Source organism: Oncorhynchus mykiss, chromosome 22 (genome assembly GCF_057628025.1).
Source record: "Oncorhynchus mykiss isolate SJ-2025 chromosome 22, ASM5762802v1, whole genome shotgun sequence".
Lineage (NCBI taxonomy): Eukaryota > Metazoa > Chordata > Actinopteri > Salmoniformes > Salmonidae > Oncorhynchus > Oncorhynchus mykiss.
The window spans coordinates 45,017,135-45,034,002 of NC_143043.1; the positions used below are offsets into that span (position 1 = coordinate 45,017,135).

At 46.1% G+C, this 16,868-nt stretch overlaps 1 protein-coding gene across 8 annotated transcripts in view; it reads right to left on the bottom strand.

Annotated features, from left to right (window-relative positions):
- Window positions 1-16,868, bottom strand: part of LOC110502147 (tyrosine-protein phosphatase non-receptor type 4) — a 109,401-nt gene that overhangs the window by 11,710 nt on the left and 80,823 nt on the right. For all 8 annotated transcript variants that reach the window (XM_036959300.2, XM_090216153.1, XM_036959301.2 and 5 more), the window contains 11 exons: window positions 15,618-15,752; window positions 15,144-15,305; window positions 10,635-10,791; window positions 10,328-10,411; window positions 9,912-9,968; window positions 6,164-6,320; window positions 5,536-5,702; window positions 2,251-2,341; window positions 1,405-1,466; window positions 1,033-1,179; window positions 666-794 (listed from right to left, as the gene is read on the bottom strand). In XM_036959300.2, coding sequence (XP_036815195.1) covers window positions 666-794; window positions 1,033-1,179; window positions 1,405-1,466; window positions 2,251-2,341; window positions 5,536-5,702; window positions 6,164-6,320; window positions 9,912-9,968; window positions 10,328-10,411; window positions 10,635-10,791; window positions 15,144-15,305; window positions 15,618-15,752 — 1,348 coding nt within the window. The remainder of the gene's footprint in view (window positions 1-665; window positions 795-1,032; window positions 1,180-1,404; window positions 1,467-2,250; window positions 2,342-5,535; window positions 5,703-6,163; window positions 6,321-9,911; window positions 9,969-10,327; window positions 10,412-10,634; window positions 10,792-15,143; window positions 15,306-15,617; window positions 15,753-16,868) is intronic.

Consider the following 16,868-nt stretch of genomic DNA (forward strand, 5'->3'; position numbering starts at 1 on the left):
GTCCGCTCTGCACCCCCCTTTATTACCATCCCACCACGACACACACTGAGACACCTCACCGACACACACTGAGACACCTCACCGACACACACTGAGACACCTCACCGACACACACTGAGACACCTCACCGACACACACTGAGACACCTCACCGACACACACTGAGACACCTCACCGACACACACTGAGACACCTCACCGACACACACTGAGACACCTCACCGACACACACTGAGACACCTCACCGACACACACTGAGACACCTCACTGACAATGGTGGAGCACAGCCAGACCAGCACGGTTAATCAAAAACTATTATGGGATGTGTGTTTGCCCTTTCAACATCGTCTATCAGTGTCGCTATGGTAACACACACAGGCTGCATGTTAATACTGGAAGCCTCATGGCTGTAGCTGCTGGTCCCCATGGCAACACGATGATCCACCGTAGGTGCACCGCACGAGGCCGAAAAATAACAGCCCACACAAGTCACCATGCCAACTCTTTTAAAACGCTGAAAGCGATAGTTCCAATGCTGTGTTCCTAACGTTTTGAATAATTTTTTTTAGCTGTGATCCACCATTTCGCTAAGTTTACTTTGACTTCCAAATAGTTGGCATTGCATTAGCACTGGGAAACACAACACTGACTAGTGAGCGTCATGTACCTCGAGGTGAGTCAGGGTCATGTCTCGGACCAGGAAGGCAGAATTACCCTCCTCGGTGAGACAGGCCAGCTGGAAGCGGCCATACGAGGCAGTGCTGTCAGGGTTGGGCCAGTACTGATGACACTTTACCTGTCGGCACAGAGCAACAACATAAGACCTCAGACACAGATTAGTATGGCATCATGATAGAAAAAAACAGGATCAATTAAATGTTTCTTTACTCCAGAAAAACTCCTGTTTATATTGAGTGCATGACTCGGGCCTGGAGTTTTTCCTTCTTAGGTTACATTGTTCAGGAAAAACTCCTGTCTCCTTTCCCTGGAGGCCCAGAGAGGATACAGTACATGTCTAACCCTACTGTACATACCCGTCCCCTCTCCACCTGGGTGGTGAGCATGACCACCATGGAGGAGCTCTGCTCCCAGGTCATCTGCCAGAAGTCTGGGCATGTGTTGGGCAGCGGGCCCTGGCACGCAATGTACCGGTTGATCAGGCTGGATGCTGGGATCTCCATCTAGAGTACAGGGAGGAGAATAAGACCTGTGAGTAGGGCTGTTAACGATCAACAGTGTGTGGGCATGTGAGCATGTGTCCATTTCCAGTCCTTGGAGTGGAGACTACACCTACATCTTGGCCGACAGAGGTCTATTTTAGGCCTGCTGAACAAAGAGTCTATGGTAGTGTGGGTGGACTGAGGCGAACAGCATATGTGATGAGCGAGGAGGTTAGAGAAACTCACGTTGATGTAATTTGCATTGATGTAGTCATCTGTGCTTTTCAGAATGACCCGTGTAGCGTCATCTAAAAAGGAAAGAGAAGGAGAGACAGGGGAGAGAGAGAAGAGAGAGACAGGGGAGAGAGAGAAGAGAGAGACAGGGGAGAGAGAGAAGAGAGAGACAGGGGAGAGAGAGAAGAGAGAGACAGGGGAGAGAGAGAAGAGAGAGACAGGGGAGAGAGAGAAGAGAGAGACAGGGGAGAGAGAGAAGAGAGAGACAGGGGAGAGAGAGAGATGGGAGAGACAGGGGAGAGAGAGAGATGGGAGAGACAGGGGAGAGAGAGAGATGGGAGAGACAGGGGAGAGAGAGAGAAGAGAGAGACAGAGGAGAGAGAGAAGAGAGAGACAGGGGAGAGAGAGAAGAGAGAGACAGGGGAGAGAGAGAGATGGGAGAGACAGGGGAGAGAGAGAGATGGGAGAGACAGGGGAGAGAGAGAGATGGGAGAGACAGGGGAGAGAGAGAGAAGAGAGAGACAGAGGAGAGAGAGAAGAGAGAGACAGAGGAGAGAGAGAAGAGAGAGAGAGGAGAGAGAGAAGAGAGAGACAGGGGAGAGAGAGAAGAGAGAAGGAGAGACAGGGGAGAGAGAAGGAGAGACAGGGGAGAGAGAGAAGGAGAGACAGGGGAGAGAGAGAAGAGAGAGACAGGGGAGAGAGAGAGACAGGGGAGAGACAGGGGAGACAGGGGAGAGAGAGAAGAGAGAGAAAGGAGGAGAGGAGTGTGAAATGGTGGGTTAACACAGTCTGTTAACACAGACTAAGAAAAGTGAAGACAACTGTGTGTAGGAGACTGTAGTGTGATGTGATACTCACAGGGGGAGATGTCTCTGTAGCGGTTTTTGGAAATGTTTTGAGGTAATTTGGCACACAACATTGTCATTCCAGGACTTTTCCGGTAGAGTTGCTGTGAGAAAATAATAAAAGCGTTAGGAGAAAAAAAACCTTGACTGGTAATCTCAAATCTGACTTTAACTCTACACAAGCACCTCGTTCTTTATCCCCCTCAATACATTTAGAAATGTGGAGCAAGGAACCATGATATTTCAGCAAAGCATCAATAATGAAATATACAGACGGAGAAAGCCTGTTATGTCTGAACATTCAGAATCAGAACGCCTGCTATGTCTGAACATTCAGAATCAGAACGCCTGCTATGTCTGAACATTCAAAATCAGAACGCCTGCTGTCTGAACATTCAGAATCAGAACGCCTGCTATGTCTGAACATTCAGAATCAGAACGCCTGCTGTCTGAACATTCAGAATCAGAAGGCCTGCTATGTCTGAACATTCAGAAACAGAACGCCTGCTGTCTGAACATTCAGAATCAGAAGGCCTGCTATGTCTGAACATTCAGAATCAGAACGCCTGCTGTCTGAACATTCAGAATCAGAACGCCTGCTGTCTGAACATTCAGAATCAGAACGCCTGCTATGTCTGAACATTCAGAATCAGAACGCCTGCTGTCTGAACATTCAGAATCAGAACGCCTGCTGTCTGAACATTCAGAATCAGAACGCCTGCTATGTCTGAACATTCAGAATCAGGACGCCTGCTGTCTGAACATTCAGAATCAGAACGCCTGCTGTCTGAACGTTCAGAATCAGAACGCCTGCTATGTCTGAATGTTCAGAATCAGAACGCCTGCTATGTCTGAACGTTCAGAATCAGAACGCCTGCTGTCTGAACGTTCAGAATCAGAACGCCTGCTATGTCTGAACGTTCAGAATCAGAACGCCTGCTGTCTGAACGTTCAGAATCAGAACGCCTGCTATGTCTGAACGTTCAGAATCAGAACGCCTGCTGTCTGAACGTTCAGAATCAGAACGCCTGCTATGTCTGAACATTCAGAATCAGAACGCCTGCTATGTCTGAACGTTCAGAATCAGAACGCCTGCTATGTCTGAACATTCAGAATCAGAACGCCTGCTATGTCTGAACGTTCAGAATCAGAACGCCTGCTATGTCTGAACGTTCAGAATCAGAACGCCTGCTCTCTGAACATTCAGAATCAGAACGCCTGCTATGTCTGAACGTTCAGAATCAGAACGCCTGCTGTCTGAACGTTCAGAATCAGAACGCCTGCTGTCTGAACGTTCAGAATCAGAACGCCTGCTGTCTGAACGTTCAGAATCAGAACGCCTGCTATGTCTGAACGTTCAGAATCAGAACGCCTGCTGTCTGAACGTTCAGAATCAGAACGCCTGCTATGTCTGAACGTTCAGAATCAGAACGCCTGCTGTCTGAACGTTCAGAATCAGAACGCCTGCTGTCTGAACATTCAGAATCAGAACGCCTGCTATGTCTGAACATTCAGAATCAGAACGCCTGCTATGTCTGAATGTTCAGAATCAGAACGCCTGCTATGTCTGAACGTTCAGAATCAGAACGCCTGCTGTCTGAACGTTCAGAATCAGAACGCCTGCTATGTCTGAATGTTCAGAATCAGAACGCCTGCTATGTCTGAACGTTCAGAATCAGAACGCCTGCTGTCTGAACGTTCAGAATCAGAACGCCTGCTGTCTGAACGTTCAGAATCAGAACGCCTGCTGTCTGAACGTTCAGAATCAGAACGCCTGCTGTCTGAACATTCAGAATCAGAACGCCTGCTATGTCTGAACATTCAGAATCAGAACGCCTGCTATATCTGAATGTTCAGAATCAGAACGCCTGCTGTCTGAACGTTCAGAATCAGAACGCCTGCTATGTCTGAACATTCAGAATCAGAACGCCTGCTATGTCTGAACGTTCAGAATCAGAACGCCTGCTATGTCTGAACGTTCAGAATCAGAACGCCTGCTGTCTGAACGTTCAGAATCAGAACGCCTGCTGTCTGAACATTCAGAATCAGAACGCCTGCTATGTCTGAACGTTCAGAATCAGAACGCCTGCTATGTCTGAACGTTCAGAATCAGAACGCCTGCTGTCTGAACATTCAGAATCAGAACGCCTGCTATGTCTGAACATTCAGAATCAGAACGCCTGCTATGTCTGAACGTTCAGAATCAGAACGCCTGCTGTCTGAACATTCAGAATCAGAACGCCTGCTATGTCTGAACATTCAGAATCAGAACGCCTGCTATGTCTGAACGTTCAGAATCAGAACACCTGCTGTCTGAACATTCAGAATCAGAACGCCTGCTATGTCTGAACATTCAGAATCAGAACGCCTGCTATGTCTGAACATTCAGAATCAGAACGCCTGCTATGTCTGAACGTTCAGAATCAGAACGCCTGCTATGTCTGAACGTTCAGAATCAGAACGCCTGCTATGTCTGAACGTTCAGAATCAGAACGCCTGCTCTCTGAACATTCAGAATCAGAACGCCTGCTATGTCTGAACGTTCACAATCAGAACACCTGCTATGTCTGAACATTCGGAATCAGAACGCCTGCTATGTCTGAACGTTGGCTCATCGCACTCTAGCAACTCCTTGTGGTGGGTCGGGTGCCTGCAGGCTGACCTCTTGTCAGTTAAACTGTGTTTCCTCCGACACATTGGTGCGGAGGTTAAGCGGGCGGGTGTTAAGAAGCGCTTTGGCGGGTCTTGTTTCGGAGGATGCATGACTCGACCTTCGCCTCCCGAGTCCGTTGGGGAGTTGTAGTGAACAGACAAGATGGAAATTGGGGAGAAAAAGGGGGTAAAAATCTAAATTAAATAAATAAAGTTAACTACTTGGCGATTATTCCTCACACAGTAACAGGTGTTATAGTAGTTGTCTTATGTGCCATAACCTAGAAGTTATGAGGGTCTCTGTGAGGGGCATCACCCTGCACTTGGAGGGCACAGTAAATCACAGCAATAAAGCTGATACTGTAGAACTTATGTAAAACCAGTCCTGGGCAACATTTCCCTCCAGAAAGTGGTAACCTCCTTCGTGACCTCAATGAGGTGAAAACAATAGTGCACAAACTAGGGGGAGCTATTGCTCTCGCCACATTTCCAGTCACCTCAGAAAAGACAACTAAAAAATGAACAAGACCCACATGACTCGAGGTACAACAAATAAAATCACAAGAACATTGAGTGGAATAGACGTGATAGTCTTGCTCATGAAAGCTTTAAATTTATAGAGGAGGTGAGGGGAGGACTGACTCACATCAAACTGGGCTAGTACTTCCCCGCTGACCAGACCCTCCTTCAGGGTGTTCATAGAGTCCCTCCAGGCGTCCTGGTCCAGCTGACTGGGGTCCTGGGGACACTTCTCTGGGATGTACTGGAAGTCTGGCTCAGTCTCCTGCTTCTCCTCCACCATGTCATAGATGGCTGGAGAGACAGGGAAGGAAGTAACCCAGTTAGTTAGAATAGTGTAGAACAACAGCATCTCTTATTATTACTTTAACAAGTATTAGGCTCTGCTCAGTTTCAATATTCACACCAGCATACCACTTAAAAATAAGCAATGTATTAGATATTGGATTCTAACTGGAATGCTATACGCTAGTGTGGATATTGGAAGGTAGCCTCTTTTGTTTAATGTCACTAGTTCTTCTACCTATATCGTAATAATCTGGCCTGTTTTAACTGCACATTTCAATAGTGGTCCTGTGTAGCTCAGTCGGTAGAGCATGGCGCTTGCAACGCCACGGGGGACCAGTATGGAAAAAGTATGCAATTACTACTTACTTTAAGTCGCTCTGGATAAGAACGTCTGCTAAATGGCATAAATGTTAAATGTAGTAAACCCAAGGAGATTACTTAGTCACCAATCAGAGCCCTCTCCTCACCATTGGGCCTGACCAATAAGATGAGCTCTCCTGAGTGGCTCTCACAGCTGGCCTTGATGAACATGACCACCTGGTCGTGAGTGTGCTCCGAGATGTCTCGACCGTTGATCAGAACCACCTGGTCACCTTCGTTCAGGCGAGGGACACACAGGTCAGCCTGTAGAGGGTTGGAGGAGAACGCAATCAGACCACAGTTCTGTGGTTAAAGTGGTATACTGGGAAGAAGACTAGAACACTGGGCCTGTAATATAATAAAGTTGACAAAGACAACTAAGTGCTGTTCATTGCCTTGTGATCAACATCAGAGTAGAAGCCTTTTTAGTTGAGCCGTGAAAGGACTGCTACTTTTGTTCACTCGATCTATTGAGATAAACTTTTGTTATTGACCAAATACTTATTTTCCACCATAATTTGCAAATAAATTCATTAAAACTCCTGCAATGTGATTCTCTGGATTTTTTTTCTCATTTTGTCTGTCATAGTTGAAGTGTACCTATGATGAAAATTACAGGCCTCTCTCATCTTTTTAAGTGGGAGAACTTGCACAATTGTTGGCTGACTAAATACTTTTTTGCTCCACTGTAAGTTTGATGCTAGCTAGCAACTTACCCCGGCTTCTTGCTGCACTCGCAGTCAGCCTGCCACGCAGTCTCCTCGTTGAGTGCAATGTAATCGGCCAAAATCGGTGTCCAAAAATGTCTATTACCGATTGTCGGTTGACCTCTAATCTGGACAAAAGGAATACCTACGCAAGAATGCTATTCATAGACTAAAGCACAGTCTTCAACACCATAGTACCCTCCAAGCTCATGATTAAGCTTGAGGCCCTGGGTCTGAACCCCACCCTGTGCAACTGGGTCCTGGACTTTCTGACGGGCAGCCCCCTAGGTGGTGAAGGTAGGCAACAACACCTCCACTACGTTGATCCTCAACGCAATGGCCCCACAAGGGTGCGTGCTCAGCCCCCTCCTGTACTCCCTGTTCACCCATGACCGCATGGGCACACATGTCTTCAACGCAGACGACAACAGTAGTGATTACCAACAACGACGAGACAACAAGGGCAATATCACTGCCTGGTACGGCACCTGCACCGTTCGCAATCGCAGGGCTCTCCAGAGGGCCCTCAACGACATATTCAGCACCCGGTGTAACAGGAAGGCCAAAAATATAATCAAGAAACTCAGCCACGCAAGACATGGCCTGTTCACCCCACTACCATCCAGAAGGCGAGGTCAGAACAGGTGCATCAAAGCTGGGACCGAGAGACTTATCTCTCTTCTAAACAGCTTCTATCTCAAAGCCATCAGCCTGTTGAATAGTCACCACTACCCGGCCCCGCCCAGTACCCTGCCCAGAACTTTAGTCACTGTCACTAGCCGGCTACCACCCGGTTACTCAACCCTTCACTTTGGAGGCTGCTGCCTATGTACACTACATAGACACGGAACACTGGTCACTTTAATCATGTCTACATACTGTTTTACCCACTTCATATGTATGTACTGTATTCTAGTCAAGGCCTATCGTGTTTAACTATTGCTGAACATATACCATTCTATCCTACACATATTTATATATATATATATATATATATACACACACACACACACACAGTTGACGTTGGAAGTTTATATAGACCTTAGCCAAATACATTTAAACTCAGTTTTTCACAATTCCTGACATTTAATCCTAGTAAAAATTCCCTCTTTTAGGTCAGTTAGGATCATCACTTTATTTTAATAATGTGAAATGTCAGAATAATAGTAGAGTGATTTATTTCAGCTTTTATTTCTTTCATCACATTGCCAGTGGGTCAGAAGTTTACATACACTCAATTAGATTTGGTAGAATTGCCGTTAAATTGTTTAACTTGGGTCAAACGTTTCAGGTAGCCTTCCACAAGCTTTTCACAATAAGTTGGGTGAATTGTGGCCCATTCCTCCTAACAGAGCTGGTGTAACTGAGTCAGGTTTGTAGGCCTCCTTTCTCGCACACGCTTTTTCAGCTCTGCCCACAAATTTTCTATGGGATTGAGGTGAGGGCTTTGCGATGGCCACTCCAATACCTTGACTTTGTTGTCCTTAAGCCATTTTGCCACATCTTTGGAAGTATGCTTGTGGGTTATTGTCCATTTGGAAGACCCATTTGCGACAAAGCTTTAACTTCCTGACTGACGTCTTGAGATGTTATTTCAATATATCCACATAGATTTCCATCTTCATGATGCCATCTATTTTGTGAAGGGATTTGCACTTTTCGCACCAAAGTACGTTCATCTCTAGGAGACAGAACGTGTCTCCTTCCTGAGCGGTATGATGGCTGCGTGGTCCCATGGTGTTTATACTTGCGTACTATTGTTTGAACAGATGAAAGTGGAACCTTCAGGCATTTGGAAATTCCAAGAAAGAACCAGAATTGTGGAGGTCTACAATTGGCTTTCTGAGGTCTTGGCTGCTTTCTTTTGATTTTTCCCATGATGTCAAGCAAAAAGGCACTGAGTTTGAAGGTAGGCCTTGAAATACATCCACAGGTACACCTCCAATTGACTCAAATTATGTCAATTAGCCTATCAGAAGCTTCTAAAGCCATGACATTTTCTGGAATTTTCCAAGCTGTTTAAGACCACAGTCAACTTAGTGTACGTAAACGTCTGACCCACTGGAATTATGATACAGTGAATTATAAGTGAAATAATCTGTCTGTAAACAATTGTTACAAATTACCAACTGACTTGCCAAAACTATAGTTTGTTAACAAGAAATTTGTGGAGTGGTTGAAAAATGAGTTTTAATGACTCCAACCGAAGTGTATGTAAACTTCCAACTTCAACTGTATATACAGTATATATGTGTGTGTGTATGTATATGTGTATACACACACACACGCACACACACACACACACACCAAACACTGTCCATAATGACTATACACACACACACACACCAAACACTGTCCATAATGACTATACACCCCATCACATATATTTATAATCCGGACTCCTACATTGCTCGTCGTAATATTTACATATTTCTTCATTCCATTCTTCTACTTTTTTAATTTACTGTTAGATATTACTGCACTGTTGGAGCTAGGAACACAATAATTTCACTAACCTGCAATTAACATCTGCTAAATATGTGTATGCAACCAATCAAATCTGATGTGATGACTGGGTGATGTCAAATCAGACCAGTTCAACGCAATTTACATTGGCAGACAGTCCTACAAGTGTGAGTCTACTGTTCCAAACAATGGAACGTTTCATACTGTGTGTGAGTGTGTGTGTGTTCCAATGAGAGAGCGTGAGAGGGAACAAGACAGAGCGAGGGAAAGATAGAGAGAAGGGAAAGATGGAGAGAGAAATAGCGAGAGAGAGAGAGAGTGAGATGAGGGGTAGAGACATTGTGAGTGTGAGGGCAGAAGTGATAGGGAAAGTGTGAGCGTGTTTCTGAGTATCTGAGAGAGGGAGAACATGAGTATGTGTACTGTAAAATTTTTGGGGCATTTTATTTTCATTTGACCTTTATTTAACTAGGCAAGTCAGTTAAGAACAAATTGTTATTTACAATGACGGCCTACCCTGTCCAAACCCTAACCCGGACTCCCAATCACGGCCGGCTGTGATACAGCCTAGAATCGAACCAGGGTCTGTAGTGTCGCCTCAAGCACTGAGATGCAGTGACTTAGACCGCTGCGCCACTCGGGAACCAGAGTGTATGGGGTGTTGGTTAGTGTTCTAACATACCGATGTCCCAGGGGCCACACGAGACACGATGACGGGCACCTTCTGATCAGCTCCACCCTAAAACCAAGGCAATGGAGAGGGCTAAACAATCTGATCATATCAACAGCAGTTCTTGGTCAAGTCACATGGTCAGGATTAGGAGCAGTAGGGTTAGGTGACTACCCTTTGGGCATTGTTATTTCATAGCTTTATACATCATTTAAAATATAAAGATGTTTCATTGTCACACACACATGATAGGTGCAGTGAAATGTGTAGTACCCCTGGAGCAAATTAGGGCACATCGATAGATTTTTCACCTTGTCGGCTCGAGTATTTGAACCAGCGACCTTTCGGTTACTGGCCCAACGCTCTAATCGCTAGGTTACCTGCGGCCCTACAAAGTACTACTGGCAGGCACAAGACAAAGGTCTCACCTTGACGTTGAAGCCAAATCGTCTGTTGTCATCTGGCCTCATCTTGACCAGGACCAGATTGTCGTGAGGGACAACACCGTTCAACTGTAGAGAAAGACATAGTGATGTGTTAATACATGTCTCCATTGGAAAGGACATAAGCCCCTGACAGCCTACAGCGACTCTGAAGGACCCACAGTTCTTCAGAGGTCACAAGGTCAGAAAAAACATGACCCTGGCCCTAGTTCTAAGTAATTTAGGTTCAGCTGAATAAATTCACTATGAAAAAAAACGAAAACAGTGGTAGATTGAGTCAGGGCGGACTTACCGTGGTCTTGTCGGTTGCCAAGGGAACATCGTACATCTCGTTGATGTGGTTGTCAAGGAGACTCTGCTGGGAGTGGGCCTGGATGATCTGGCTCAGGTTCTTCCTGGACTGTTTTGGAGGCAGGGCCGGGGGCCGACCATCTACTGTCTCTGGGGAGCTGGAGAGAGACACAGACAGCGTTAAGCTCATGGTAGAGGACCTTCAGTCTGTCTGTCAGCCAGTCAATTTTAGGTCCTTGATATTTTTTCAAGATAAGGCACGTTCCATTTCCTAAAATCCAACAGAGCTAACAGGAGCTCTGTAAGCCATTCAGCCAATCAGAGCTTTCAGATAAGCAGAAACTCCATTTGCTCATGGTCATTGGCCAATAGGAGAGCAGAGCTCCTACAGCAGATCCTCCACAGAGAGAGACGGTGTGTGTGTGTTGTAGTGTGTAACTATCTTACAATCCCAGTCACAGTGGGTGTGTGTTGTGTACAGTGTACCTAACCATCCCAGTCACTCAACCACAACAATCCCAGGAGGCCCAGGGGGACTTGAGGCCAGTCAGAGCACATTGTGTTTGTTTGGGGTCCTGTATGCCAGGCTGGTGTCACAACAGAGGAGACACTGGTGGGGAGGGAGGGGTGACACTGCAGGAGGGACAGACAGGCCTCTCTCTCAAAATAAACAGACACCACAAGGACTTCAGCCACATGGCTGAGAGAGGGAAGGGGGAAGGGACTACTGCTCACTGACAATGACCACGGGGACATACAGAGTATTTGTCTGTATATACATCAAGACAGTAAGACATAAATACAGTTGCTGTCCTTTTCCCCCCAACTGATTGAAGTCAGGGAACGGAAGGGTCAACCTTCGCTTAGTTCTTTAAAGGTCAGGCTGAGGTCAGCAGCCTCTCGGGTGACAGTGTAGTGGGATGTTTTCCTGGTTCACAGATCAGGTTGCAGAAGGGAAGCATCATGTGACCTGGTTGCCTTGGTATCCACTGCTTGAAACCTCATCTTACTGAGGTAATGCTGTGACAGCCAAGATTGTTTTATTGATACTTCTTTTGGAGACAGAGAGAGACATTGACAGAGAGGAAAAAGAGATGGGGAGAGAGATGAGGGAGAGAGACAGAGGAAAAAGAGATGGGGAGAGAGATGAGGGAAAGAGAGAGAGAGACAGAGAACCAATTGCACTTTATGGCAGCGAGGTGTGGGTTCCACTTCCAAAACAAGATTTCATCAAATGGGACAAACACCCCATTGAAACCCTGCATGCAGAGTTCTGTAAGATTCTCCTACAATGTCCATTGGAAAACTACAAACAATGCATGCAGGGCAGAATTAGGCCAATATTCACTAACAATAAAAACTCAAAAAAGAGCAATTAAGTTTTGGAAACATCTAAAATACAGTGACCCTCTCATATCATTACCAAGCCCTGCAATGCCAAGAGCTGAGCAAAGAAAAGAGTCCCCTCATCCAGCTGGTCCTGGGGCTGAGTTCACAAACCTGTTCTACTAACACACTGAAGCCTCAGGACCAGAACATCCAATCAATCAGGATAAACCAAATTACAACACAGTCAAAACAAAACTATATTGCTTATTGGTAAACACAAACAAAGCAAAATGCAGTACTATCTGGCCCTAAATCGACAGTACACCGTGGCTAAATATTTGACCATGGTTACTGATCAAAACCTTAGAAAAACCTTGACAAAGTACAGGCTCAGTGGGCACAGCCTTGCCATTGAGAAGGGTAGACACAGGAAAACCTGGCTTCCTGTAGAGGAAAGGCTGTGCAACCACTGCACAACAGCAGATCCTGGCTCCCTGTAGAGGAAAGGCTGTGCAACCACTGCACAACAGCAGAACCTGAGACGGAGCTGCATTTCCTGACAAAATGTCAAAAATATAAAACAATTAGAGAGGGTGACATTTTCCCAAATTTGAAACCCTTATTCAAGGTTTCAAAGACCTCTCTGATGAGAGTAGGCTACCCGTCCTGTTGGGGGAGGATGCAGAGAGCTGTGGGTTGGCAGCGCACTACATTGCTGCCTGCCATAAGTTGAGGGACAGTGTCTGACAGACCAATCAACATGCACATGTCCTCTACTGTATGCTTATTGTTAAATGTATGGTTATTTTGACACTTGGTAATTGTTGTTACTGTTGTCCCGTTGACAATTTGATTCTAATTTTTATTTATTTGTATATCGTAAATATCCAAAATAAGCTTTGACAATATGTACATTGTTACGTCATGCCAATAAAGCGAAATGAACGAGACCAGACCAGACCAGACAGACAGACAGGAAAAAGAGAGAAGGAGAGAGAGAGATGGAGAGAGAGAGGGCGATGCTTGAGATCCCAGGAAGAGTGAGCAGGTGGTTATGTCATCTTCTGGATCAGTGAAGAGAAGAGCAAATGGCTTGGCACAGAATGTGGGTGCGTGCAAGCGTGTGTGTATGCGTTTGTCCGTGTGTGTGTGTGTGTGTGTGTGTGTATGCGTTTGTGTGTGTATATATGTTTGTGTGTGTGAATAGAGGAGTGAAATGAGAGCGAAAGAGGGAGGGAAAGTATATAGGCAGAGTGTGGGTGTGCCTCTGTGTACATGCATAGGTTAAGTATGAATATGTATGAACTCACTACTGTAATTCGATCTGAATAAGAAGGTCTGCTAAATGACTAAAATGTTAAATTGGGAAGTGCAGGGACTCTGAACTACTCCCTCTATTCCCATTAGAGATACGGTATCTGTACTGGTGCTTGCGACACAGTTCTTGGTAAGAGAACACTTCTGCAGAACAGATAAACAGCCTTCCTGCTTTAACATAACAAGCCAGTTGTTGTAGAGGCTCGTACCCAATCTGGCCTAATAATAAACAGTTAACGGATCTCTGAAAGGCATCTCAGAGAACATAACAGCCAAAATAACTGGAGTACAGGGTTGTCTGGAGGTTGAGGTTAGGATGTAGAGCAGAGGGAAAACAGGGGGGTGGGACAAGGAGAGGGCTGAACATAGCCTCACTCAGTAGGGCAACTCAACACTAGTGGTCCAGAGGTTAGGTCACTGTCACACTGCTACAGTAGAGTCACCAGAGGTTAGGTCACTCTCACACTGCTACAGTAGAGTCACCAGCGGTTAGGTCACTGTCACACTGCTAAAGTAGAGTCACCAGGGGTTAGGTCACTCTCACACTGCTACAGTAGAGTCACCAGGGGTTAGGTCACTCTCACACTGCTACAGTAGAGTCACCAGGGGTTAGGTCACTCTGATACGTCACTCTGCTACAGTAGAGTCACCAGCGGTTAGGTCACTCTCACACTGCTAAAGTAGAGTCACCAGGGGTTAGGTCACTCTCACACTGCTACAGTAGAGTCACCAGAGGTTAGGTCACTCTCACACTGCTAAAGTAGAGTCACCAGGGGTTAGGTCACTCTCACACTGCTACAGTAGAGTCACCAGAGGTTAGGTCACTCTCACACTGCTAAAGTAGAGTCACCAGGGGTTAGGTCACTCTCACACTGCTACAGTAGAGTCACCAGAGGTTAGGTCACTCTCACACTGCTATAGTAGAGTCACCAGGGGTTAGGTCACTCTCACACTGCTACAGTAGAGTCACCAGGGGTTAGGTCACTGTCACACTGCTACAGTAGAGTCACCAGGGGTTAGGTCACTCTCACACGTCATGCTGGGTTGGGCTCTACTGTTAGGCTACTCTCAGATATCAGTGGACTACCAGTGCAGTAGACTACAGCCACGGGCTGGGGGAAGTTTGACCCTAGACGGGTATACTGCGCTGAGTCAGAGACAGGCCTCATTTTAATGTGTCTACCACCCCCCACCGTGCTCCATCCCAGCCCTGCCGAACCCCCTCCATGCCCCCAGAGCTGTAAACACCGTTTATAGCCCGCGTTCAAAGGCTCTGTTTCCATTTAAGCCCATTAAATGACATTTGGGAAAGGGTGTGAACTGTAATTGCAAGCCACAGACACACAAGCCAGCCGTTAAAAAGGATAACTTTAAAAAGCAGCCGTTTCAGAAGTCGGAGCAGACACCATGGCACTGGTACTGTCATGTCCAATTCAAATGTGGCTTCCATTGATTTTCAGACCGTGGCTTTAGTGGAGACTTTAACAGTGGAATATAGTCACAGGCACCAACTTTCACCCTCATTAACAGCTATGGTGGTGTTTGACAGAGAGGGAAGAGCTGGTCAGAGACAACTTCTATTAGATTGTTAGTCTTGCTTAGAGCAGTCCCTTGGTGCATATTGTTTTAATGTAGGCCTAGTATCTCGTACTGGGCTACAACTAGGGGCCCCAGTTGTTCCTGGTCAGATCCTACAGTCATATCAACAGGGCCACTGATAACCACCACACCTCTCACCTTCCTGACTACTGCAGTGTGTCCAGTGTCCACTCGAGGTCCAGACTGATTGAGTTGGTGTGAGTGGACGAGGCTGACTTGTGATTGGTGTGTGTGTGTGGGGGTGTATGTGTGGCAGCAGGCTTACGGGCTGGAGTCCAGACTGATAGAGTTGGCCTGGGTGGAGGACGCTGATTTGTGATTGGAGAAGACGGGGAGACTAGGCGAGGCGTGGATCATGTGGTCCACCAGGTGCCCAACCGACAACGGGCGCATCCGCGTCCCCTCCTGTACGAACAACGAGTTCCGGCTACACACACACACACACACACACAACATGGTGGTTAGGAGGATTGTGTGTGGAATCAAAGCAAATGAATGTACGGTATTCCACACTGTTTGAAGACTTCCATGGTTGGTTTGATTCTATTATGTTTTACCCAGCTTCTGTGATACATTTGAAAGTGTACAACTCCTTTTGTTTTATCCCATGCTATGAAGAGTATGACTTCCACTTCTAATGGTATTGGAACTGGGACTCCCTCACAGCGTGTCTCCCTCTGAGGCGTGGGCATTATATTAGGACAGGGTATATGAGGAGGAGTGACAGCCAGGAACTCACTGGTTAGGGGTACCGGGTGGGGAGCGTGTAGGCAGGCTCTGGGTCTCCAGCCTCTCGTCTGATAGGCTGTTCCTGCTCACCGCCTCCCAGTCTGTTCCGCACATCAACTTCCTGGCCATGGGCTTACTGGGAGACCTACTCAAACAGGAAATATAATCAGCCACGTGACAGAGTCTATGAGGATGTGATAGTGCTGACTTTGTGATAAGGAAGACAGAGGGTGTGGCTGAAAAGGCACCCTATTCCCTATATAGGGCACTACTTTATACTACAGCCCTATTCCCTATATAGTGCACTACTTTACACTACAGCCCTATTCCCTATATAGGGCACTACTTTATACTACAGCCCTATACCCTATATAGGGCACTACCTTTGACCAGGGTCTGGATAGGAATTCGGGGGGAAAGTAATGCACTATATAGGGAACAGGGCGCCATGTCAGACCCAGCCAGAGTGGTAAAACACTCCAGTCTAAAGCCCAGATGAATATGACTAACACACAGCTCAGCGATAAAGACAGAATCCGTGAGACTAGGATGTGATGATTGGCACATCAGTATCCCTAATTCATCCTACAGCACCGCCAGGATGTGATGATTGGCCCATCAGCATCACTAATTCATCCTACAGCACCTCCAGAATGTGATGATTGGCCCATCAACATCACTAATTCATCCTACAGCACCTCCAGGACGTAATGATTGGCCCATCAACATCACTAATTCATCCTACAGCACCTCCAGGATGTGATGATTAGCCCATCAGTATCACTAATTCATCCTACAGCATCTCCAGGATGTAATGATTGGCCCATCAACATCACTAATTCATCCTACAGCACCTCCAGGACGTAATGATTGGCCCATCAACATCACTAATTCATCCTACAGCACCTCCAGGATGTGATGATTGGCCCATCAACATCCCTAATTCATCCTACAGCACCTCCAGGATGTAATGATTGGCCCATCAACATCACTAATTCTCTGGGCATTAACATAGAGCTGTCATACTTGTTTTGATAGAGGACTTAATAGCAGAGATACATGCATAAACCATAAATACAGGGCCTACACAAAGTCGACACCCCCTTGAACTTTTTTCACATTTTGTTGCATTACAAAGTGGGACTGAAACAGATAAAATTGTTGTTGTTTTTTTGTCATTGAGCTACACAAAATACTCCATAATGTTAACGTGAAAAGAGCATTCTAAATATTCATATTAATAAAAAATGTAATAACTAAA